Genomic DNA, 26,652 nt, shown 5'->3' with positions numbered 1-26,652 from the left:
CTGCACCCAGCTATCGTCACCTGCACTTTATGCAAACAGATGAAGAACCCGAGACACAAGCGTCGTACTGCCACTAAGGCCGCTCCTCTTACATGGGTCATTGCCCTGTCTCACTTGAAAGGTATGGCAGGTCACACCTACCCATGTGTGCAAGAGAAAAATGGGGAAGTGGTTATGGTGTATGTGAGTTCCCTGTCTTGCTCTTCCACATCTATGAAGTGGAGATGTTTCTTAGTTAGGTAAGCAATCTCAGTCTCCTTAACAACGAGGTGACGGGTCACTCCTGGGGCTTCTCTGGGTAGCTGATCATCCACAGGGATAATGTGCACCATCATCACCTGGAATCAGGAAGACAGTAAAATCAGCAGCCATTCCTTTCAGTAAGAGATTGTCCAAGCAGCTGTTCACAAACATGCTCACATGGAAGTAAGTGGATCACCTGAATATGAGATATAGGATGCGGCTGCCATGCCATATCATGAACACAGGAGTAATGAAGATACACAACAGTCAAATGAAAAGCCTTTGAATTTTAGCAGTTTCCCTTTAAATTAAAAGCAAAGTTAAATTCTGTTAAGTTGGACTACTGGGTGAAATAAATAGTCTCTTCTCAGTTGACTTTAAGAGGGATATTTAGTTTGTTTGTACTGTCTCTAAATCTAATTTTATTTCAACATTTTATTTTACAGTGTAGGAAAAGGTCTTTGCAATGGACTTGTCTCTCTGCAGCCAGGCAGAGATGATTACCTCACAGAAAGCAAGAAAAGCTCTGAAGAACATTTTTTGTGGTGATGATGGTGATGGCAAACAGCAAAGATCTATACTTGGTTTGAAAGTCTGTCAGAAGGTGTAAAATCATCAGCCATTTGAAGGAAGAGTGCAGGGCTCTGCCAAAGATGCTCTAGTTTCATACCTGTGGCTCTGAGAGGTTGGGAGGGTCATGGCTATCACAGAGCACAAACTCAAGCGAATCTTCAAACACTTCTCCTCCCAAATGATGGTAGTAAATTATTCCATTAAATAGATCCCTCTGAAGAAAACTGCTGACAGAATACCCTGTTGAATTGAAGAATATATTTTCTATTGAACAGTGCATTGTTTTAATAATTCATAAAAATAATCCATTAGCTCTACAAGTAACTAGCGAAGCATGATGTCCTCTTTCTCACTCTAACTAGGGCAAGCTGTTTGAAATGTTAACTCGTTGTCTTCCACATTTCATGGAGATCATTGACTTCTATGTCACTTAAAGATCATTCAAAAAATGAAGCAACATAGAAAGGCTGTGGCCCTGTTCAGAGGGCAAAAGAGAATTTATAGGACTAGCAGCCTTTGCAGTCTAGCAAAGGAATTTCTGAATTCAGTTAAATGGAAGAAGAGCTTCCTTCCTCTTTTAGCATTGTTAATGTCATCTAAAAGTTTTGAACTTGTCAGTTATCTTTGCAGACAGAGTAACTCCTGACTAGCCCAATTTTTCTGGAGGAGAAAATTACAGCAGGGAAATTGACTCAGAGTGGAAGAATTATGGGATAAATTGTGTTCACAGGTATAATTACCCTGGTGCAGAGACCAACAATTAATGATAGAGATTTACACTATAATGAAAGCAGTACAAATTTGCCGTGATATGTCCTGAGCCAAGGTAAGTTATCTAACTGTGACATTCAAGGTAGTTTAAAAAGGAAGGGACAAAGAAAGACGTACTTCTGTGGATGTGTTTCATTACCTATTGAGTTTGGTCCTGGTTTCTTCATGATTTCTCCAGCCTGTGGTGGCTTGGTAATATTGAATAGAATGTAATCATCACTGGAATCCATGTCAGAAGCATGAAGCATGGAGCCCTGAATCAGGATTGTCTGTCCCTCATGAACTTCAATGACCACATTGCTGACGAGAAATGGGGGGCTGTCATCTTTAGGGAGGATGTTGATTGGAAACTTATGGCGAATACTGTGGAGGCCATCAAAAATCCTAAATACCACAAAGTCCTTAGTAGAATCACTGTCATCATGATGGTAGTGAACAGCCCCAGCCTGAATGTCGAAGACTGTGAACATGAATCCTTTCCCTCCTGTCAAAATGGTGGAAGATAATGCATCAAAAACATTCATTTCAGCCCAGAGGAGAATACTTCCACCAATAGGAATGTTATTAAGGGGGACAGAAGGAGAATGCATTTCTAACTAGAAAAATCAAACCTACTGGAAACAAGTTTGTAGAAGTTGGAATAGTAAATGAGAATGCAGAGTTCACAGCTATGGTAGCAGAGAAAATCCTCCAAATGTCCATTGCACTAAAGGTAACTGGAAATATCAAGGATTTTTAGCTGCAACTGTTTCCACTTTCATGTCGACCTCTTACTTTCATATCAGAACATTTCACATGTATTTTAAGCATTAAAGAGAATATGCTTTGTAATTACAGCTCATCACTTCATTGTAAGTAAAAAATAACCTTTGTGGGTCTTGTTTTTTCTGCATATGGAGGTAAATGTCTATAATAAGACAATTTGCACCTCTGCTTCACTAGGCATGTTATGCACGCACACAAATGATCAGGCAGGTTAAAGTTTTCCAGAACTGCAAGTTGGTGCTGGAAGATGATCTTCCCAGGACCTCGAAGGAAAATCTCGTTTTGCCCTCCATGCTGTATAGCATCAGCAGAGACCACCACCCACTCCCGTTACTCCTTACTTTAAGAGAATTATGGGCAAACTTTAGGATGGAGAAATAATTGTGTCATCACTGAACAAAAACCTATTAAAGGTGACAGAAGGCAGGCAACATCGCTATACGTACCTCTTTCTTTCAGGGCTTTCCTTTAGCTCTAGGACTGGCATTACCAAAAGAGCATTCAAAACATTGGGTTGGTTCAGTGTTCCCTGCAGTTAACAGGAATCCCTCTGCTGACTCAGTGGGCAGTGGCTCAGACTGTTTGCCAGCAGCATTAGAGTTATGGTGCAGCTGGAGGGCTGAACCTGAGCCTTCCTTTGAAGTTTAGACACCAGTCAGTGCTTGCTAGACTAAAAAGGCAACTGCCAAAAAATGTGGTGATGGTTTCCTTTGCATGTGCCTATGCAGACACGTAAAAAAGAATAAAGCACGGTCACAGGAGCAGAAATACCCACCCCTGGCTGGCCCATAGGAGGCGGAGAAACCCCAGGGGCCCACATGCAAGGATGGGACTGCCACCATGAGATGGGTGCCGGGCTCTGCCTGCTTCTGCAGGTGCAACTGGTCTGCTGCTCTACAGCCTGCAGCTCACTCCCTGGCTGTCTGCACAGCCCCCCTGTAACACCATCTCTGGGGCAGAGCCCATCAAAAATTGCTGACACCTCAGAGTTTCTGTTTGTAGCATGATAGTGGAGAATAGTGCAGACACTGAACTCGTTGGCAGTAGTTTCCTGAGATGAAATGTACTTCTGAATAGTTTCTGTTTCCGCTAAATTCCAAGCACCACCTTCCCCTTTTCTTTAAATACTTGCTTTGTCTCTAGGCTATGCATTTTACATGAATGCATTTAACTATCAAAAAAATCAGCATTGATAGTGGCAGCAGCTTTCCACCCTGCCAACAGCAGAGTGACTTTTTTTACCTAACCATTTTCCCAAAGAGAGCAGCACTGTGCTGACTCATGAGATTGCGAAGCTGAATCAGTAATATTGACAATGCAGAAGGCTAACGAATTAGAAGCCCAATTTAATTACCACTGTTTGAAATAAACCTTAAAGCTGCCGGTAAATAACAATCATATCCAAATGTCATATGTATTTGCCAACAACTGAAAATCACTTGGCATTCCTTAGCATCTTAGAGCAAAGATGTAAGTGAAAATACAGTGACTGCACATCGCCTAGGTCATGGCTGCTCGATGAAAGCATAGCTGATTTCTTTAAAATTTCGGCTTTGGGATTTAAATGTAAGTTAAGGAAATAAAAGCTTAAATACTGAATTTTTCAATACTCTTGTTTGAACCCCCGTGCCTAGCACAGCTGCAGCGGGGGAAGCCGGTCAATGAATGCACCTCCAGTGAAGAAAGGAAGGACCGATTTCATTTTCAAATTAGAGCGGTGTGTAGGCAAAATGCCAGACTTACTAGTGCCTCCCGTTTAAGGACATGGACGGCATAAATACACTATTTGCAGAAGTGTCTAAGCTATGCAACTTTCTGTCTTTATGAGCTTGTGAGTTTTTTAATTTCTTACTGTGCATCCAGATTCATAGATTCATAGACTTTCTAGGTTGGAAAAGACCTTAGAGATCATCCAGTCCAACCATCCCTAATCCCCCATTAAACCATATCCCTAAGTAGTTCATCCACCCTTTTCTTAAACACATCCAGGGATGGGGACTCAGCCACCTCCCTGGGCAGCCTATTCCAGTGGCTGACAACCCTTTCAGAGAAGAAATACTTCATAACATCCAACCTGAACCTCCCCTGACTAAGCTTATACCCATTTCCTCTTGTCCTATCACCCATCACTAATGTAAAGAGCCCCTCCCCCACCTCCCCACCATCCCTTCTCAAGTATTTGTAGGCTGTAATCAGGTCTCCCCTCAGCCTCCTCTTCTCCAGGCTAAACAGCCCCAACTCCCTCAGCCGCTCCCCATAAGTTTTATTTTCCAGCCCCTTGACCAGTTTAGTCGCCCTTCTCTGGACCTGCTCCAGGAGCTCAATATCTCTCTTAAAGCGAGGGGCCCAAAACTGGACACAATATTCCAGGTGTGGCCTCACCAGTGCCGAGTCCAGGGGCAGGATCACTTCCCTGCTCCTGCTGGTCACACTATTCTTGATACACGCCAGTATCCCATTGGCCTTCTTGGCCACCTGGGCACACTGCTGGCTCATATCAAGCTGGTAGCCAACCAACACCCCCAGGTCCTTCTCCGCCAGGCAGCTCTCCAGCCACTCTTCTCCGAGCCTATAGCGATGCTTGGGGTTTTTATACCCCAAGTGAAGGACTCTGCACTTGGCCTTATTAAAGCTCATGCCATTGGCCTCAGCCCAACGATCCAGTCTGTTCAAATCCCTCTGAAGGGCCTCCCTACCCTCGAGCAGATCGACACAGCCTCCCAGCTTGGTGTCGTCCACAAACTTACTGAGGGTACATTCAATCCCCTCATCCAGGTCATTGATAAAGATGTTAAACAGAACCGGACCCAGCACTGAGCCCTGGGGAACCCCACTGGTGACCGGCCTCCAGCCGGATTTAGCCCCATTTACCACCACTCTTTGGGCCCGGCCCTCCAGCCAGTTTTTAACCCAAAGGAGGGTGTGCCTATCCAGGCCAGCAGTTACCAGTTTCTCAACCAGAACACTATGAGAGACTGTATCAAAGGCTTTACCGAGGTCAAGGAAAACTACATCCACAGCCCTTCCCTCGTCAACCAGGAGGGCCACCCCATCATAGAAGGTGATCAAATTTGATTGGCAAGTTCTGCCTTTCATAAACCCATGTTGACTGGGCCTGATCACCCGGTTAACCTGTATGTGCTCATTAATAGCACTCAAGAGAACCTGTTCCATGACTTTGCCCGTCACCGAGGTCAAACTGACAGGCCTGTAGTTCCCCGGATCCTCCTTCCGCCCTTTTTTGTAAATGGGGGTAACGTCCTCCAGCCTCCAGTCCAGCGGAACTTCCCCAGTGAGCCAAGGCTGCCCAAAGATAATGGACAGGGGTTTGGCAATGACATCCGCCAGCTCTCTCAGGACTCTCGGGTGGATGCCATCAGGCCCCATAGACTTGTGGGCATCCAGCTGAAGGAGCAGTTCCTTGACCCGTTCCTCTTGGATCACAGGAGCTTCGATTTGTTCTCCCTCCCTGCTCTCAGACACCAAAGGCCAGCTCACCTGGGAACTACTGACCTTATTATTAAAGATTGAGGCAAAGAAGGCATTAAGGACCTCAGCCTTGTCCTCATCCCTAGTGACTAACATACCCCCTGAGTCCAGTAGGGGCTGGAGGTGATCTTTAGCCCTCCTTTTGTTATTAATGTATTTATAGAAGGACTTTTTGTTGTCCTTTACGGAGCAGGCTAGTCTAAGTTCCAGTTGGACTTTTGCCCCCTGATTATCTCCCTACATGCCCTAACATCGTCCCTGTAGTCCTCCCTGGACGCCTGCCCATTCTTCCAAGACTTATAGACTTCCCTTTTTCTTTTGAGGTGTTCCCAAATCTCCTTGGTCATCCAAGCCAGTGTTCTACCCTGGCGACTCGATTTCCAGCACACAGGGACAGCTTGCTCCTGTGCCTCCAGAATTTTTTTTTTTTGAGGAGTAACCAGCCCTCCTGCGCCCCCTTACCCTTGAGGGCTGTCTGCCACTGTACTTTGTTGACCAGACTTCTAAACAGTCCAAAGTCAGCTCTCCCAAAGTCCAGCTTGGCCATTTTAGTGCTCCCCCTCCTAACTTCCCCTAGAATTGAGAATTCTGTTATCTCATGGTCAGTATGCCCCAGGCATCCTCCAGCCATCACATCTCCCATGAGACCTTCTCTGTTTGCAAACAGCAGGTCTAGGGAAGCACCTTCTCTAGTCGGTTCACTGACCAGTTGCGATAGGAAGTTGTCCTCCACACACTGCAGGAATCGCCTAGACTGTTTTCTGACTGCCATGTTATACTTCCAGCAGACATCTGGTAGGTTAAAGTCACCCACAAGGACAGGGGCTAGTGAGCTAGTTGTTAAACTAGTTGTTTAAAAAATAGTTCGTCAGCCTCACCCTCCTGATAGGGTGGCCTGTAGCAGATTCCCACTACAATATCCGCCTTCATAGGCTCCCCTTTGATTTTCACCCACAGACACTCCACCAAGTCATCCCCAACATTACACTCTAAGCAGTTTAGACCTTCCCTTACATAAAGGGCAACCCCGCCACCCCTCCTACCTCTCCTATCCTTCCTGAAGAGCTTGTAGCCATCCATGGTAGCACTCCAGTTATACGAGTCATCCCACCATGTTTCTGTTATGGCAACTATGTCATAGCTTCCCCGGATAACAAGGGCTTCCAGTTCCTCTTGTTTATTGCCCATACTGCGTGCGTTCGTATAGAAGCACTTACGTTGGGCTCTCGACCACATCGCACCCCTACGGGGAGTAGCTTTACCTATGCCGTTATTTATGGGATTTTCTTTTACCTCAATGCAACTTGTATGTTCCCCCGTACTACACACACCACCCCCGACTATCCCTGAGGTGGCAGGCCAAAGGTACCTGCCTACACTCCTCTCCTCAGACACTGGAGGGCCGTCCTCAGCTGTTATTCCTCCAAGTCTGGCAATGCCCCCCACCCCCTTCACATCTAGTTTAAAGCTCTATTGACAATCCCAGCTAGTTCTGCAGCAAATAGCCTTCTTCCCTGTGAAGACAAATCTGCCCCAGCCCTGGATAGAAGACCTGGCCTTGAGAAGGTCAGCCCATGGTTAAAGAACCCTAGGTTTTGTTCCTCACACCACTTTTGTAGCCAATTAGTTAAATCCTCGCTCTTTGTTTTCCATCCCGTGTCATGTCCCAAAGTCGGTATGACAGAAGAGAATATCACTTGGGCCCCCGATCCCTTCACCATTCTTCCTAAAACCCTGAGGTCCCTCTTAATTGCCCGAAGGTTTCTTTTCCTAAAGTCATTACCAACTTGGAAAACAAGAAGAGGATAGTAATCCGTGGGCCTGACTATAGATGGGAGTTTTTTATCACATCCCTAATTGTTGCCCCAGGAAGTGAGCAGACCTCCCTATGTAAAGGGTCCAGTCTACAAATTGGGCCCTCTCCTCCCCACAAAAGGGAGTCACCTAACACAATCACCCGCCTTTTCTTCTTAACTGAGGATGTCTTAATGGCATGTATGGACCTTGGGAAGGATTCTAATATGTGTGTGTTGTGATCCTCCCTGGGGGTCGGTTCCACTTGCAGAGCTTCATATCTGTTATGCAACGGAACCTGGGAGGTAGATGTGGGAGTAGAGGGGGCAGGCCTGCCGGGCAGGGACCTGCTGCCATTCCTCATTCCCTCCTGAATTCTTCTTCCCGGCCAGGCGAGGAAAGGGTGGGGGCTCCTCAGTCAGAGCAGCTGTGTTTGCCTGTTGGGTCTGTATTTCCTTCCGCACTCTGATTGCCTTGTGAATCTGTCTCTTAGGCTGGCAGCAGCTGGGAGTGACACACGACAGACTTTGTCAACGCCTTATCGACTGTCACGTTATCGTAGCCAGTTGTCACCGGAGAACATGTTTCCAAATCCCTGAGTGGAAATGATTTACCTCTCACTGTGAGCCGCCCATGCTGTAAGCCGTCAACTGTGACCAAGCGGACATTTTGGATGTCGTCGTTGTCTACAATTTGGAAGTGCTGCCATGTGATCGGTCGGGATTGCCCTTCCAGGAGGTTGAGGCCTGCGAAGAGCGGAGCGTTATTGCACCAACGTGTCTGTGACATTCGAGCTGTCAGCACCTAACCTTTCCAAACTTTTTTGCAGTCAGGAGAAGCACCACGTTTAATTCCATCTACATATCTACCTATGACAGACATTTCAAGGCCAGCTTAAAAGCTTGATATCAGCTTTTATGCTGACATGCTTGCCTTAGTCAACTGTCTTCAAGGACTTAAGAGAAATAAGGTATTCTGTCTCCCAATGATCTGATAGACTATCTAGGCACAATTCTGGACATTTACACAAATTGGAGTGTTGCCCTGGCCATCCCACAATTTCTGAAACTGGGCATTCAGCTTCTTTAGTGAGTCTGCATTTAAAAATATATGTTGATCTTCCTGACAGAGGACAGTATCTCTTCTTTTTACTCAGAGAGTCATTTCAGGTGGGGCTTCTCCGGGAGACATGAGGCCTCTCCTTCTCAGCTCCTTCCCTTTTCTTCTGTGAGAAGACTCTCTGGTGTTAACTTCCAGGCTTCTTCGATCTTACACATTTGCCTTTTGATGATTAAATATCAATGTACGTTTCACTCTAGATGGGAGATCCTATCCCCTCTCCACAGCAGGCATTATAAATCTCTTTGAGTTAGCCTTAACCCTGTAAAGTTTCCAGGCTTCAAATGACTGGTGGTGTATCATGTCCTCTTTTTCTAGTTGTTCATTTTTGTTGATTTCCACTTTAAACAATACCATCCAGCCTTTGTCTTTCCCATGCACTAGTCTACTACTCCTGTTTCATTACATACTTTTCTTTACGATTTATCCTGGTTTATGTTCAGTTCATTCTTGAAGAAAATGCTATATACAGAAATCCTGATTTTCCTGTAACTCTCTTTTTTCCCTCTTTTTCATTCCAGTTCAATCTTAAGATTTTTTCAAGTTGTTGTAACATGTTTCTCTCAAAATGGATAAAGAAGAAAAATAGATTTATAATCCCTCAATTCAATTATGCTTAAACTCCAGGTGTAAATCTGAATTTTAGAGCTTTGTCAACTGTCTGCATTGAAGCATTGTAAATTCTGTAGCAAAGTAAACTGAGGAAAAGAGATCTCACCTGTATTCCATGAAACCCGAGGAGCATTTGTATCTGTTGTTCTGATAGAAAGCTGCACAGTAACTGGTAAACTCCTTTCAAAGTAGAAGTCATGAACCTCAAACTCCACCTGTTGTGAAAACAGACAAACTATTTATTGGGAAAAAAAAAGAGAGCCTGAAAACCAACTATAGCTCAAAAAACATAGTGTGTTCTTACCTGAGAGATCTTAAGGTCTTCTGATAATATGTTAACAAACAAAATTTGATATAGTTTCTAAAAAGAATCTTTGAGGTTCTGAACTAAATTAAGTATCTGACTTCTGTGCTTTTCACAGTGAATGCTGGGAAAGTTAGTTAGCAATGTGTAGAAAATAATGGGAAAGACAAGCATTTTCACTGTTGTTTGGGGTATGATTAACTCAGGGATTAACATAGTGCTTTTTTTATAGTAATAAGAGGGGGAAGGGGCATTTACCACTCTTTTAATGTACGTAGGACCAAAAATATTATGAAAGATGTGGGCTGGCACAGAAAAAAGTCATAAAAAGAAAGAAAATGTCAAATTCTTGACTTGTGAAACTCTTGAATTGTCAAATTCTTGAACCTCTGATCAAACAATGCTGAAAGCAGAACAGAGAAAAGGCACTTGAGGAGTGGGTGGTTTGGTAGGACGACTAATCCTCACACTAAGGAAACAAAAAGAAAGGAGGTTTCTGTGACAGCCAAGGTTAAAAAAAGACAAGTCTTGTCAGCATTGAGTACTAAACTTACTGTTACTCTGCTTTCCAGAACACTCTTTCGCCAGCTTACCTTGCTCTGATTTTCTTCCTCTTCAGTTTCATTACGTCTCTTCTGTTTCGTTGGTTTAGCACCAACCACTATGTTTTGTTTGGGTTATTGCTTAACCATGTTATCAGTTATTTTATAACTATTAGCATATTTATATACTCCTTTAATTCATTTCTCTTCCTCTTGTACCTCCTTTTTAAGACTACGCTTATCTCTTAGAGTGCTGGCACACTACTGAATTAATTATACGAAATATCTAGCAGCACTATACTGACAAAATAAAGTAACACTGTACCCGAAGTAGGGGATGTTCACCATCAGCACTCTGTGACAGACCTGGAGGGAGAAACATCCCTAGGAGCCAACACGGAAAAGGTAGAAGTGGTGCTCTGTTCACTTCCATAAAACATGAACACAGTCCTGCAGCCTTGATCTCACAGGTCGGTGCTGTTTATTTACTCACTTACTCCAGACCCTGCAGATACCAGCCTGCTCTCACTGTTTGCAGCATGTTCTCCATGTTAGTGACACGCTTTTACTCCTCCCAGCAGGAGCTGTTGGGAGTCCCTTTTTGTTATCCCTGTACTGCCATTGCCGCAGTAGATAGGGTGCAAGATCAAATGGCAATCCTGACATTTAGCTGGTCCATCTTTCATGGCTTTAAATATGCCACCTGTCCACAGGTCACAGGGATCAGAACTGCCATGTAGAGAAAAAAGCTATTTGGAAAAGGGACCACTCATCCTTCCAAAGGCTCTTGGTTAGACTACAAGTAGTGTTATTCTCCTATTCCCTTCATGAAAAAATTAAAATAAAAGAAGAAAAGAAGCAGCAAAAAATCCAGATTAGATATTCTCAGTCAGAGGGATAAAAAATCTTTCAGTGCAAAGAAATTCTTCACTAGTGAGCAACAAATACCTGATTCGTGTTAGACAGTGAAGTTGATGAGTCACAGGTGAAAGTGGTAACAGATTTTACCTCTGCTCTTGCATTACATATGAGTAACATTATTTTTTTCCCCAAAAAAATATTAATTACAAATTGATGCATTTATTTACATCTTACTGAATCTTAAGGAGGTGAAAACCAGCAAATGCTCATACTGTTACCTCATAATTCCTTCTCTCTGTGTGGCTGTTATTTGGAGGCTGATAAGCAATGAGCATGTCACTGAGATCTTTCCATGTGAAGGAGCCAACAGCTTTTGTATGGTCAGATAGATGAGTGATGAAGCCCTGTGCAGGTGGCTTGGTAATGTTGAACACAAGCAGGGACTTTGGAGTTTCGTTGTCTTCAGCATCAACAGTTGTGGTTGTAAGGGGGGTTAAAATAAATTGATCTACTTCCAGGTTGAACTTTGCCATTGAGGCAGCTTTGGGTATTTGATTGGGAATAGCACCTTTAATCTGAACAGGGATCCATGCATACTCAGTCTACAACAGGAAAAAATGAGACAACTGAAAAGACAAAGTGAAGCAAACAAAATAAATTCAATTTCCATTACCTTCACATAGCTAGTTGGGGTACATGTTAAAGCAATATCTTTTTTTAAAGGAAAACTTCAAATATTTTAATGAGAAAATGCCTAAAGTAAATATTCAGACCTCATGAAAAGGTCTTCCAGGTTCACTAGTCTTAATTTTGGGCTGAAACAACTTGCTTAATTTGATGTGAGTTTAATGAGTAACTTTACCTGACAGAAACATGTGCAAGCCATTATTATTATCTGAATATGTTAACACAGATCTTAACTAATTAATTACGATATATGTTGAAGTCAGTGCAGCTCATGCTCTAGAAGTAGAACTATGCCAGAATTAATTTTGCTTTCAGGTTAAACTGCTTATGCCTGCCAGTAAACAACCAGAGGTGTTTCTCTGTAGCTATAATGCTCTAAGCATAAAGGCAGGTAGACACATATTTCATTTGCCCAGCTGGCAACATTGTAAGAACTGAACAAGTTTTCAGGATCACGACCTCTTTTCAAATGTGAAAGGGAGTAACAAATCTGATTTTTTTTTTTTTTTGAAAACCAGGAAGATAATCAGACATTGTAAAGTTGTGTAAAAGTCTACCTTGTGCAGGGTTTTGCTTCTGGTGTCTGTGAGATCCAGCCTCACGGGAATATAGTCAGTGTCAGGCGAGGGAGGGTCAAGGTGCTGATATCGAATCCCCATCCTCAGGAATTCCTCGCAGCTCATTTTTGTGTTGTGAATGATGCCCAGTCCCAGCACGCAGCTCCCATTTCTGCACTGCTGGCCTAGGCTGTGCTCTGTAACCCAACAGAAGCAACAGTGAAACCATTACCGGAGCAGAAACCAACATGGGAAGCCTGTCTGTATAGCTAACCTAGCCCTAATAAAGACTCCTTTTCTGACTTGACTTTTCCTAAAGGATTTCATTTTCAGCTGACATCTTCCAACTCCAGCCTCCCTTGATGTCTTGGGTAGGTGCTGCCTCCACAACTCCCTGTGCTGTTTCTGCTGAGTCTTGGCACTCCAAAGCCATCACATTGGTCCACATGTCTAGAAGCCAAAACCAGACTCCACTCGGGGCAGAATTACTGACTCACATCTATGATCTGCATTGTGCCCCACTCAAACTTCTTGTTCCTTTCAGTTTCCATGATAGCTCAAGCTGTTTATTAAACTTCAGATAACCCACTCCTACCCAGCACGTCTGAAGCAACCCTCTGCTGCAGACTTAATCTGCCAGATCTCTTTGAACCTGCTAATGCAAACAACTAAAGCACATCGTACTAGGACCAGGGAAGAAGCTCTGTGGCTGATCTCCACGAAGCTGCTCGTGCTGCACTTCCCCAGTGATGAGCTGGCCATGAGCAGGCAGGTGGGTTTCCGAAGCGGCTATGGAAATAGTGCAATCCAGATTTATCTTCCTGTCATAGTCAAAAGTGAGGACATTCTTGTCAATCACCCTGGACAGACCATAGTACTCAGGGACCACCAGGGTGCGGGAGCGCGTTTTGATGATGTTACAGTCTGGCTCAAGTAACTGGACATGGAGAGTGAATGTTTCTACAAACGTTTCAGTTTCTGTAAACCTGCAGGTGACAGAAAGAAATTAGTTATGCTTCATCTCATCTTCTGTTGCTCTGAGAGTTTGGCATTGACCTCACCGTCTAAATTGAATTACTTGAACCCCTTTCTCTCATGCGCCCTCAAACCCCAGATCGCCAGACACAATGAGGTGTCAGACACTGCTGCCCACCTCCTCATACTTGTAAAAAGGGTGTTTGTACAAAGGAAGAGGTTACATGCTGTGTATATACAAGGGTCTGTGACCCTATCAACAGGACAGCATAGAGCATACAGTGCTCTGAAAGTACTGTTGTCACTTTCAGTAATAAAAAGAAAAATCACTGGGTTTCCGAAACGAACAAGCAGTACATAATATTTATTAGTACTAACAAGCACATTGTTTGAGTGTATCTGAAATACATCGTGACAAAGCTTTCTGTAAACAAATGGTCACTTGTTGACTAACGATGCTGTTACTGAATCTGAGTGGTTATGATATGTACAGCAGAACACACATTTACCACGAAGGATGAGCCGCTTGCACTTCTTGAAGGCAGCTGTTCTCCTGCTAACAATGAAGTGTCATCTCCCACCTCTGCTTACCTGTACAGCCTAAGTATGACTGTGTCTTCATCTAAAATCGGACAGCCGTTGTGGGTGTATTTGACTTCATTAGGAAGGAAGTGACAGTCAAAAACCTGTGAAGGAGAAAGAATAGACAAGTACAACACTGTCAAGGATGTTAACTTCACGGCTTCTATTCCACTTCTCTCTTGACTGTCAGGAATGCATCAGAATAAGGAAATTTTTAATCTGTAGTTTATTTCTATGAATAGGTATTCACACATTTTGTGGTCTCCCAGTGAAAGCCAGAGCAACCACTTTAATGTGGCCACTTGGCACTCTACAGAAGAATGGGCATATAAATGTGATTGTTTCAGGCTGCCAAGTCCCTCCTCCAGCACAACAAATAGTTTGAGAGCACACTTCTCTACCACCACAGCCTGTGGTCTTCTGGATGCAGCTGCATTCAGTGGGAGCACTGCAGTGGATCTGAAAAGCCAACAGTTCCTGTAGTATAATGTTAGATTTATTAGCTTTTAAAGTTGCTCGTGGCAATAGCTTGATTATACAGTAAATCCTGTGTTATGGTCACTACCATTGGACTGCGAAAGTATGATCCTGCAAAACTTCTTTGTTGGAAACTTTTCTAGCTCGGATTTGTTAACGTGTTTTCGGAACACTGACTTTGTACCAGTAGTCTTTTACCAGGCCAGATGTCAACCCTGTTCCATACCAACACCCAGCTCAAATTTCAGTGTAATCTCACAGCATAAAAGCAAGCAGAATTTCTGTATTGTGTCCACCAGCTCGTTCAAAAGAGACTAATTCTTATGACACACCTGATACAGGGTCAGATTGGCAAAGATGGCTGGCAATGGTTTTACCATCTAACACAGACACTTGTTTCAGGCTGATGGTTTTACTTAATGGTTTGTTGACTTGTGAAAGTAAGGCAATAAGGAAAAACGCCTGGCCCAAATGAAAAAAAGATTGCTTTGGAGAGTTCTGACGCTCTCCAAATGGAGCAGGGATTTGGATTCTGAGGCATAGAGTTTTCATGTCCTCACACATGCCCATTTGCAGGTTGGGCAAATTGCAGTTCCCACCTAGCTCTGTTTCTTTATGGGGTTTAACAGCTGAAAGCTCCTAGCGTTGATAAGACTATGTCTATGTTGTCCTTGTGATAACAGAGAACCTCTACACAGCCCATGCACAGGTGAAGGATACTCATGTTTCCTATCTACAGAGCCACAGGGCATATTCTTGTCAGCAAGAAGGCAAAAGCTATTTTTTGCTTTTGCTGAGTGTCTCACTGTGGAACTAAATGTTTTGATACTGTTCTCATGAGCAGTATTCACATATGATTAGTTATTCTATGGACTAAAATAAAATCTGTTCAGCATTCACTGATAGACCTGATGAGGCTGTAACTAATAAGGATTAATATACACATGCGGCTGACTGACAAACCACATCTTTTTGCAGAAAGAAGTCATTTCTTACTGCAAGTCATTTCTTAAAATACACCGAAAGAATCCTGAAAATGAAATGGCATGCCTGCGTTTCCTACATCTCCCCAAGCACTTTGGAGAACAATTAAGCAGGAGGGAGCTTTTAGTGAAGTTCTGAAAGGTTGACTGGAAGTGCAGAACATAGGGAAAGTCTTTGGATGCTCTTTCAGTGTAAAAATAAAATGACACTTAAATTGCTAAATTTCATAGATTTTCTAGGTTGGAAAAGACCTTAGAGATCATCCAGTCCAACCGTCCCTAATCTCCCATTAAACCATATTGCTAAGTAGTTCATCCACCCTATTCTTAAACACATCCAGGGATGGGGACTCAACCACCTCCCTGGGCAGCCTATTCCAGTGGCTGACAACCCTTTCAGAGAAGAAATTCTTCCTAACATCCAACCTGAACCTCCCCTGACTAAGCTTATACCCGTTTCCTCTTGTTCTATCACCCATCACGAATGTAAAGAGCCCTTCCCCTACCTCCCCACCATCCCTTCTCAAGTATTTGTAGGCTGTAATCAGGTCTCCCCTCAGCCTCCTCTTCTCCAGGCTAAACAGCCCCAACTCCCTCAGCCGCTCCTCATAAGTTTTATTTTCCAGCCCCTTGACCAGTTTAGTCGCCCTTCTCTGGACTCGCTCCAGGAGCTCAATATCTCTCTTAAAGCGAGGGGCCCAAAACTGGACACAATATTCCAGGTGCGGCCTCACCAGTGCCGAGTACAGGGGCAGGATCACTTCCCTGCTCCTGCTGGTCACACTATTCTTGATACACGCCAGTATCCCATTGGCCTTTTTGGCCACCTGGGCACACTGCTGGCTCATATCAAGCCGGTAGTCAACCAACACCCCCAGGTCCTTCTCCGCCAGGCAGCTCTCCAGCCACTCTTCTCCGAGCCTATAGCGATGCTTGGGGTTTTTATACCCCATATAGTGGGGTATATAAATTAGTGGTTAGTGGGTAGTTATATGAAGTGCATCATATGAGAACTAGTGACATTTGTTTCTAGGCATTACACAGAACTAGAGCTTGCATCTTTCTATAACGGAAAAATAATTAGAGTTTATCAGCTTTCATTATTACTGGCAGTGTCCACTTCCACTGAAGTTATTCTCAGATGCTCAAGCTATGTGGTAATTGTTCTATATTCCTAGTGATTTTAAAATGTATTCCCTGGTTTCAACTTTCATCAAGAAGTACATTGTACAAACTATTCTCTTTTTTTTTTTAAGTAATGAGTTAGTTGATTGTCAGATACATATACATGGATTTACCACTCTTTCTATTGGCTAAAATAATCTTGGAATAATCCATAATATATGATGTTATGGAATGTATGATGGATTACCTTTGTTGGGACTGCTTAAAAAGGAAGGACGAGAACAGTTTGTGAAAAACAAAATTTTTCTTATATGATGAAGATTTTGCCTATGTTGTGGCTGTTCTGTTGTGTATTGTTTTCAAATGTCACATAAATATGGTTAATTATTTTTCAGTATTTAACAAACAGCAAATATGTCTTGTTCTTACTTAATGTCTTTCTTTCTTAATACAAGCTAACATAAAGGAAGGTGATTTAATAACTAGACAGTCCTAAGTGATATCCTACATAAAAGAAAAAAAAATAAGAGAAGTAGTTAGGTGATGCATTACCTTAAAGAGAAAAAAAGGACATTATATACAAAAGCCACTCATATTACAGCTTCCAGGGGTTTAATGTTGTATGCTGAAGATTAGATTCTTCGCTGATGTAAGTCAGTGTGGAGTCCTCAAAGTCAGTAGGGTTTTTGGTGATGTATAGGTCGGGTGTGCACCTGACAGTAAGATACTGCTTAGAAGATGCATCCCTGTTCGTACCAGAGGGGACTGCCTACTGTAAAGGAGACCGTTTATCATATCAAAGAATTAATTTCTTTCTAAGACATCATTAGTTCCATCTCTTAATTGATGACAAGAGGATGGAAAACAAAGGACCTTTCCACAAAGGTCTGCTACCAATGACTGACAGTCATTTTATATGTGTATAAGACACAATCTGCTTTGCAAAAAGAAACATCTGTTTTATTTCCTAATATGTTTTCCTTTTATATGAACAGGCAACTCCAATTGTCTATAAATTCGCTGGGTAAGACAAAGGACATGTAAATCTTTTCCTAATTACTCTCTAGCTTTGTTTTTTTCTACTTCAACTGCTTTTCAATTACAATTTATAATTAAATTGTCATACATTCCTAGGACATTACTCACTTTAATGGCTGTAAAACAGGTCAGACCAGAGCCATTTTCTGGCTGCAGAATTTCCTGGTAGAAGCAGCATGAGTGGCACCAGGAGGGCTGGACTCTGACACCTTTTTTCAGGAACAGTGAAAGCTCAGGCAACACTTTTCAGTATCTAGCTCAGGATTTTGTCACTTAAAACAGAAGCCCTCAACTTACAAATGCTGTCTTGTTCTTTCCCAGCAAGGAAATATGACTGGAGATAACCAGACTGCCTATCAGAGAGGAGAAGGCACCTTTTCTAACAGGATGGCAGCCAGGGGCACCACCAGCAGCCGCTCTCCAGCCTGGTACCCAGGGCCGCCTGCCCAGCAGAGCTCACCCCTCCAGATGAGGTGTGTCTGCAGCCTCCGAGAGCCATGCTTGGCTGCCTCAGCTCACATCAGGGCCATGAAAGGATGGGCACCTAATGGAGGTGGGGTTGGGAGCAGGGAAAGATAAGGACCCTAGATATTTTAGAAAGTAAGGTATGGTGAGTATAGTTTCTGGAAAACTACCTCTGACCCTGTGCTTGGAGCATGTCAGGTTACAAAGGACAAAGATGCTTTTTCAAAATAGCTGGCCCTGCTGCACACAGAGGCTGAGGCAGAAATAAAAAGCAAAGTCACTCACTCAGCCAGCCAGCTTGCCCACAGCAGAGATTTGCCTGCAACGACACATGCAAGTCGCTCTTTTTCTCCACATGGGCCAAACTAGACTGGGAAACCAGAGAGCAAGGACGACGGTCAGAGTCCCTGTGGTGACCAGAGAGCAAGCCCTGGGGAAGTCCCAGCAGAGGCATCGCATCTCTTGGGGCCAGTCTCTAGAGAAGATCACATGTTGTCCTGCTCATCGCCTCCAGTTTTCTCTGGCGTGCCTCTGCTCCTTCTGAGTGCTGGTCCAGCTGAAGGGCTTGTCAGTGGTCAGCAAAAATAATGATGATGACCAAGCCAGAAGCTTTGAAAAAATCTGCTGAGACTGGCGCTCCTGCATCAGCCTTCACAGAGACCACCGGAAACGTCAGAGAGGATGTTTAAAACAATATACATATAAAAGTGCCTGCTGCATGGTACAATTAACAAAACTTTCTGAAAATGGACGAAAACTGTGTGGTTATGGTTCGTTTTAAAACCACTTATCTTTTATCTCTGCATTACATCTTCATGTCCATTACTTCCAACTCCTTCATACTATGACTCAGGTGGGGAGATTTGTGAGGCAAATGAGTAGCAGAACAGTGATACGTGAAATACATCTCATTATTCCTACAAGCTTGAAATTTTAACAGAAAACTTTTTCTTTTTTTTTTTATGTAATTGCCATCTGCTAGCAATTTAGCTGTTGCAGAGCAGAGCAAACAATGGTGTACACAATGTGCTTATTGTCTGTGATTATATTATTCTTAATTGCTCCCTAAGTAGTGTCTGCGTGACTAAAATGCAAAATGCTCTAGAGGGCTATGGATTACCTGAGGGGCATTGGTTACCATCATGGTGGAAAAGTGCAGAGTCCTTCACTTGGGGTATAAAAACCCCAAGCATCGCTACAGGCTCGGGGAAGAGTGGCTGGAGAGCTGCCTGGCGGAGAAGGACCTGGGGGTGTTGGTTGACTACCGGCTTGATATGAGCCAGCAGTGTGCCCAGGTGGCCAAAAAGGCCAATGGGATACTGGCGTGTATCAAGAATAGTGTGACCAGCAGGAGCAGGGAAGTGATCCTGCCCCTGTACTCGGCACTGGTGAGGCTGCACCTGGAATATTGTGCCCAGTTTTGGGCCCCTCGCTTTAAGAGAGATATTGAGCTCCTGGAGCGGGTCCAGAGAAGGGTGACTAAACTGGTCAAGGGGCTGGAAAATAAAACTTATGGGGAGCGGCTGAGGGAGTTGGGGCTGTTTAGCCTGGAGAAGAGGAGGCTGAGGGGAGACCTGATTACGGCCTATAAATACTTGAGAAGGGATGGTGGGGAGGTGGGGGAGGGGCTCTTTACATTCGTGATGGGTGATAGCACAAGAGGAAATGGGTATAAGCTTAGTCAGGGGAGGTTCAGGTTGGATGTTAGGAAGAATTTCTTCTCTGAAAGGGTTGTCAGCCACTGGAATAGGCTGCCCGGGGAGGTGGTTGAGTCCCCATCCCTGGATGTGTTTAAGAATAGGGTGGATGAACTACTTAGGGATATGGTTTAATGGGAGATTAGGGACGGTTGGACTGGATGATCTCTAAGGTCTTTTCCAACCAAGAAAATCTATGAAATCTATGAAATCTATGAAAAACAAGCAGCTGAGAGACAGGAGCACAATTCCTCACTGAAAGTTCTGAAGAACTCATTCTCTGCTTGTGAAAGGAGACTCTGACCCAACCCGCTTTTATGAACTTGTGTTTTTTGGATTGAACTCAGCTTTTTGATTTCAGGGGTGCAGTTCTCTGTCAGCTGGCTACTTACAGAAAAAGGCTGAATCTCACAGGCCGTTCAGTTTTATGCCTTTTAGTCACTATTCAAAGAAAAATCAATAAAGCAGCTCTTCCTAGTTTCTCCCACATCTGCGTACATGTGGACACTCAGAGCAGCGCAATGGAGCCCAAATACCTGTGGAGTTAGTTTCCCAACCCTCTGTGTTATTGGCTCATTAATCACAACTTCTACTTTGCAGGCATCCTTCTCTCTGGGGATGGAAAACTTGAGGTCATCTTCTGACAGGAAGACAGACTGTCCTTTCATCACTTTCACCCCAAGGTTGACACTAATAAAGGAGGAGCAGGCAACTCTTAGTACAACAGGAAGAAGAAGAAACAACCAGCTTTTCTCAAAGGCCTTCATGTTATGAGGGAATGCCAGCTCTTTTCCACCAGTGAAAATGTTCTCCACAAAAGAAGTCTTCTCTCTCTCCACCAGCAGTTTTTCACCATATAACGAAGGACCCAAATGTTAGTCACAGGTAGCAATGTCCCACGTATTCCACTAAGATGCACCCCTTGACTGAAATTTGAACAGGGACCTTTCAAAATATCGTTGAGTTTTTATAAAATTCATTGGTCAAGCCTGACAAAATGATGAATGTGTTCTGAGAGTACTTCTAAGGTTTGTTAATCCTGAAAAAAAAAAAAAAAAAAGAAAATTTATATAAGTCATTGAGTAACTATTGGGGCAAAACAAACTTCCACCCTTTCTTACAATTGCAGTTCATTTCAAGCAGCAGATTATCTTCACTTTTGAATACTATTAAGTGCGCGCATGCTCAGAAAATTAGCTATGTAAAATGAGATTTCTCCCTCAATGGGATCAGCTCTCAATATAAATTCCAGGCACCTTTGATCCATATGCACAAACAATCGCTTGCTGTGTAGGATCCTTTGTAACTCGTCTTTTTAATCGCTAGAGTGAGCAGATACTAATAAAAGCGAGTAAGCATCCAAGTAATTTTAAAATGCAGGAGTAGGCATTTGTATAGATTCAATATACCTGAAAGTGAGATAAAGAGAGAGTAGCCTTTTGTTAAAGCTATTTTGCTTTGCCATTGAGTGTGAGGGAAAAAATTCAGCCTTTGGTTGAAAGCACCTTGCCAGCACCTCTCCACTCTTCCTGCTATAATAAGTATGCCAGAATGTCAGCATAGAAACATATAATATGGCATGACAAAGCTGAATTTTTTATTTTTCTCAAAAAAAAAGTAATCATTCTGAGGAAAATTTAATCAAAATGAGGAACAAAAGATAATATGGTAAATAAAATTACACAAGCCCCTTATGTCCCCGGTTACATCTAATCTTCTTTCATGTTTATAAACTCTTAAGAAAAGCATAGCTCTTCTGACATTGAAAAAGCACTATTGAAATCTTTATGAGACCCTAATTTTTACAGCCCTCCATAGTAACTGGATCTTTGGCACGAAGAATAGGCAATGGTATTGATTTAATTAAATTTGATATGATCGTAAATAATTTCAAACTAGTAAAGCATCAACGCTCCTTCAGTTTCTTGTAAAATTTTGGTGCCTCAACTACTTATTTGCGTGGTCTGATTTAACCACAACTCTGCCACCAACAGTGACCTTTCCTGAAAGTACATAAAAAACACAATCCACGTGTCTCTTTGTGTCCTTCATTATTGTTAGCACTTAAGTGTTCACTCTGCTGTTTCTGGCAGGATGACCTTCTGAGCAGCCTACGGTTGTATGCACATATCCATCGAGTTTTACTTTTAACTGAAAAACAAACAGCACCTAAGAATTTCTTTAGAATTGCTCACTTCCTAAAGTAACACAAGACAGATACATTCACTTCAGCCCAGATTCAAGATTGAAGACATTGGGAGTAATGTATGTTTGAAGTTAGATGTATGTTGACTATGTAGTCTGGGCTGCAAATCTTAACTCTGGTTTTCTAGATTTTTATCTGAAAATCTTTCCATTTTGATCTAAAATTATGCAGCCAGATCAGTCTGAACAAAATGCGAGAGAAAATGTAGAATTCTAGCCAGACAAAAGGGAATGAAATTCATGGTTGAAAGTTTTTCAACAAATTCCAGAAACAAATCAAAATCTCAATTGATTTCAAAAAAGTTTACTTAAACAGACAGCTTTTACTAAAATCCAGCTATGTAAATGTACTTGCTGATTTTTGTTTCTTTTTAGTGGGATGGTTATACATGGCACTTCACTGAAATGAGCACATCTGAGACAGCACTCCACTTCCTAAAATTCACAGTTTTGAAAGACAATCTACAATCCTATAAAGGACAACTTGGAATGAGGAGGAGAAAAACAGATTACACTTCAGCCTCCAAGTGAGAAAGTATGGTTTGCAGCAAGTGCACCCTTTTAACCCGAATATCTGACTGGCATTTATCACATAGTGCATGGATTGCTAGCATTTATCAAATATAATCTGTGTTTCCTTTACCACATGCAAAGTATGGAGAGATGTTGTCACGATTTAGCCCCAGGCAGCAACTAAGCACCTCAAAACTGCTCCTTCACTGTCCCTATCCTCCTGCCCCCATGGGATGGAAGGAGAAAATATAACAAAAGGCCTGAGACTCCAGATAAGAACAGGGAGGGATCACCCACCGACCATGGCCCGGGCAAAACAGGCTCGGTTTGGGAACAAATCAATTCAATTTGTTAATGGTTCTTTCAGAGAGGATAACAAGAAAGTATTTCTTCTCTGAAAGGGTTGTCAGCCACTGGAATAGGCTGCCCAGGGAGGTGGTTGAGTCCCCATCCCTGGATGCGTTTAAGAATAGGGTGGATGATCTTCTTAGGGATATGGTTTAATGGAGATTAGGGATGGTTGGACTCAATGATCTCTAAGGTCTTTTCCAACCTAGAAATCTATGAAATCTATGAAACAAACCCAGATCTTAAAAACACCTTCCCCCACCCCTCTGTTCTTCTCAATTTCTCTGCCCCCTCCCTGCAGCACTGCAGGGGGATGGGGAATGGGATTACAGGTCAGTTCATCACATGCTGTTTCTGTCATGCCTTCCTCTTCATGGGAAGGACTCCTCATACTCTTCCCCGGATCAAGCGTGGGGTCCCTTCCCACGGGAGGCAGCTCTCCACAGAATTCTCCAACGTGAGTCCTTCCTGTGGAATCCAGTCCTTACACATCAGTCTGCTCCAGCACAGGCTTTTTTCCCCAGTTGAGGGGCAGAAGCCCAGGACAGGCAGCCACCTCCCCCCTCTCTCAGCTGCAGGTCCCAGATGGTGCAGGTTTCTTTGTCCCTTCTTAAATATGTTTATTCACAGCATCACTGATGGGCTTGGCCCTGGCCAGAGACTGGTCTGACTTGAAGCCAGGGAAGCTTTTCACTTCTGCTTACAGATGTAGCCCCTCCCCAGCTGCCAAAACCCCACCACTTAAACCCCACACAGATGTTCCAAGTGAAAAGCTTCTCTATTGCTATTCCCTTTCCTACTTCCTGACTCAAAGTGAAGGTAGAGCTGAGGGAAGTGAAATAACTTCCTTGGCATATGTCTCAAGAAGATGCTCTGCCTAATGTCTCCTCTCTGACAGGCATGCAGAGATCCTTGGCCAGTAGGAAGCTCCTGGCACAGGGACTGGAAAAGATTTTAAATCCTTTGACTCCAGTCCCTGATGAAGAAGCAATGGATGAGTAAGTCACAGCTAGTTTCAGAGAAGACCCAGTTTCTTAAGCCATAGAGTGCCTCAGATAAGAAGAAAATAATCAGGAATTTTAGACTCTGACTAGAACCTGGCAAAGTGCTAAGAGGCAGTCAATGACTCTGAAGCGTAGACCCGGTGGTTTACAACTCATGACAGGGCCAGTAACTTCATGCTCCGTAATACCAGGCTAAGGCATTGATCTAAAGTGCAAAATGCCTTTATTCACAGGGCATTGGGTTCCTTATGAGAAATGGTGAAATTAAAGCCTGGACAGTTTTGACTTTCTCCACTCCCACCTGGATATCTGCCACAAAAACATGGTATAGTTCAGAGACAGCCTAATCACCAGTCCAGAAATGGCACTGGTTGGGAAGTGTGTCATTCTCTTTACACCTTACATAGATGCTTACGAGAAGGAAAAGCCAGCTGTCTCTTTCCAGCAGTCACTGCCAGGGTCCTTCATACAGAGATGTTTGCACCTCAGCTGATGAAGCCCAGGTTGGTCTGTGTTCTGGTGCCTGCCCCATAAACCTCAGCACTGGGTGCAGATGTAAATGCCAGGCACAGGCAGTGGTTTCTTTGCTGCCTTTTCTTATTCTGTATCGCACACTAAGAGTAGAAAAGCTCCAAGAGGAGCCAGGAACATTTTGGCCAATTTTGTGGAGGGCGTATGAGCCATTCTCTGCTACAGAATGGTCCTGTGTTGTCACTGTGTATTTCAATCTTGCTTGGATTACTTTTGCTTGCAGGTATTGCACCTGTATCACTATACACGTTTGCCCCATATGTTCATGCAACTGGCCCCTACTTGTCAACTGCAGAGCTGTCTCCTTCTGCGGCCAAGTGAAGATCCTGAGAAGTATAACCTCACTTTCCCAAACTCTTATCCGATGACAGCAAAATGGAATGACAAGACATCCTTTCAGCACTTAATAGCAATAAAATGAGAAGGTGTTGGAGTGATTGCCATCAGATCAGCATTCTCCTTTCTGTGTGAAGAGGCCATTGCTTCAGCAAAGTTTCGTGTGTGCTACACACTTATGTTGACCCACAGTGACAGCACATTGCTCTCCAGCAGCCCTACAACTACTGGTGATGCTGCTGCCATATTTTGTGGCTGCATTGGACTTCCTTAGAGTCTCCTTACTTCTCTGCCCTTAATATGACAGCTGAGCCTGATTCATCCCCACTATTCCTTGGAGTGTCACCTGTGTATCCAGAATGAACAAATGAGGCACTGTTTAATTCCAAAGGCACCACAATATTTCGGGTACACTTAGAGGCTTAATGAAATAATGATGTTCATGAAAAATGCGTTAGGAGAATGAGTGTTTTTAAACTAAGCTGTTTCCTCATTGACTTTCTAAGGATTTGTCTATATGGCAAAACACCTGAACCAGCTCCAGGTGCGCTGTGTGCCTATGAGCCCACAGAAAGCTGCCAGCTTCAGTCTCAAAAGCAAAATAGCTGTGTCAGTGCAGTGATATATCATGTATTAGTTGTTATCCCTCAGTGGGGATGGAGCATGTGATTTATGAGCAGAGGCTGAGGCAGCTAGGTTTGTTCACCCTGAAGAAGAGAAGGCTTACTGTTTCTTTTTACACATCTAACAGAAGAGAGCAGAGAGCCTGGAGGTGCACAGTGAAGGGACAAGATGCAATCCACAAAATTCACAACAAGGGAAATTCACATTAGATATTAGGAAAAAAAAAAAAAAAAAAGGCCACAGTGAGCATGGTCAGTGGAACAGGTTTCCCTGAGTGCCTGTGGAATCTGTATCCTCAGAGATATTTTAAAAACAGGTACTCGGGGCCTGAGCACGCTGATGTATCTTTGAAGCTGGACTTGCCGTAAAAGCTGGCTGTGCAGAGAGCAAGAGGTGGCCGCAGTTACCTGCAGAGGTCTCTTACACCCTAAATCGTGTGATGACTATAAGCTGAAATGACAGAGCTGCCTGATTCCCAGGACTCAAGTTAATTACCTATTTTTTCAAAACACTGCATTGCACCCCACAAACTGTCCAGTCATTCCCATGAGATCCAATATAAAACTATACTGGTGTAAAATATGTGGCAAAAAAGAAGGAGACCTCCTTTCCCATAATTAGAGGTAGACTGGCCAAGCTGACCCTGAGATCTGGGAGCCTGGAAAAGGAGTCTACCTCCAGTTATTTGCAGAATGGGTACCCTTCTTGGCCCCTGGCATCAGCCCGAAGATGTGTCCAAGGCATTGTGCAAGGGACACTCATCAAGGGGAACTCTGAGGAGACTCTCATCTGCTGTCAGACCCCTACGCGAGCTGCAGATGAACCCGGGTGAGAAGATGGAGGGAGAAAGGCCCTCTGAAGAGGCTGTGGATGTGACTCCAAAGAGTTAACAGAGGGACAGATCAGACCTTAGGGTCTGATCTTCCTTAGGGAAGGATTACTGAGAATCTCAGATGTGGTTTGTTAAAAATTTCCTCTAAATACTAGAAGAAATAGTTTTCCTTTAGGGCTGCTGGTGCACATGTGAGAAATGATGCAATGGCTAATTACAAACATTAGCATTCTCACCAAATACAACTGGTTTTCAAGATTTTCAACAAAAAAAAAAAAAAAGGAAAGAAAAACACTGCTGTAGAGTTATCATCATCACAAAATATCTGACAAAACTTCCCAATTTGTCAAGTGTTCATTGCCTTCAGTAATGTGGAGAACTGTGTTAGGTCCCTTAGAGCACCCATGAGTTACTGAAAGCTATATGTCCTTCCAACAGCAGACTCTGGAGAAAACATACCTCTGTGCGGAACTCATCCGGAGGTGCTTGCAGAAATTCCCAGTTGTGTGTCTCTAGATCCAAGCCAAGTGGATCTGCTATTTTAGGTAATTTTTGAAATTTTTTTTGTCATTACAACACCTGCATGAATGAAATTTACTT

At 43.3% G+C, this 26,652-nt stretch overlaps 1 protein-coding gene across 1 annotated transcript in view; it reads right to left on the bottom strand.

Moving 5' to 3' along the window:
- The window catches only part of FREM1 (FRAS1 related extracellular matrix 1), a 68,278-nt gene extending 47,763 nt beyond the window's left edge, over nt 1-20,515 (bottom strand). The window contains exons 1-10 of the mRNA XM_086629399.1: nt 20,196-20,515; nt 13,884-13,978; nt 13,002-13,303; nt 12,318-12,514; nt 11,352-11,675; nt 9,473-9,581; nt 8,250-8,381; nt 1,727-2,071; nt 914-1,056; nt 142-338 (exon numbers count right to left, since the gene is read on the bottom strand). Coding sequence (XP_086485525.1) covers nt 142-338; nt 914-1,056; nt 1,727-2,071; nt 8,250-8,381; nt 9,473-9,581; nt 11,352-11,675; nt 12,318-12,514; nt 13,002-13,303; nt 13,884-13,978; nt 20,196-20,426 — 2,075 coding nt within the window. The 5' untranslated portion in view covers nt 20,427-20,515. The remainder of the gene's footprint in view (nt 1-141; nt 339-913; nt 1,057-1,726; nt 2,072-8,249; nt 8,382-9,472; nt 9,582-11,351; nt 11,676-12,317; nt 12,515-13,001; nt 13,304-13,883; nt 13,979-20,195) is intronic.
- Between the last annotated feature and the right edge of the window lie 6,137 nt (nt 20,516-26,652).

Source organism: Tauraco erythrolophus, chromosome Z (genome assembly GCF_009769465.1).
Source record: "Tauraco erythrolophus isolate bTauEry1 chromosome Z, bTauEry1.pri, whole genome shotgun sequence".
NCBI lineage: Eukaryota > Metazoa > Chordata > Aves > Musophagiformes > Musophagidae > Tauraco > Tauraco erythrolophus.
This window is presented reverse-complemented; position numbering and strand designations above follow the sequence as displayed.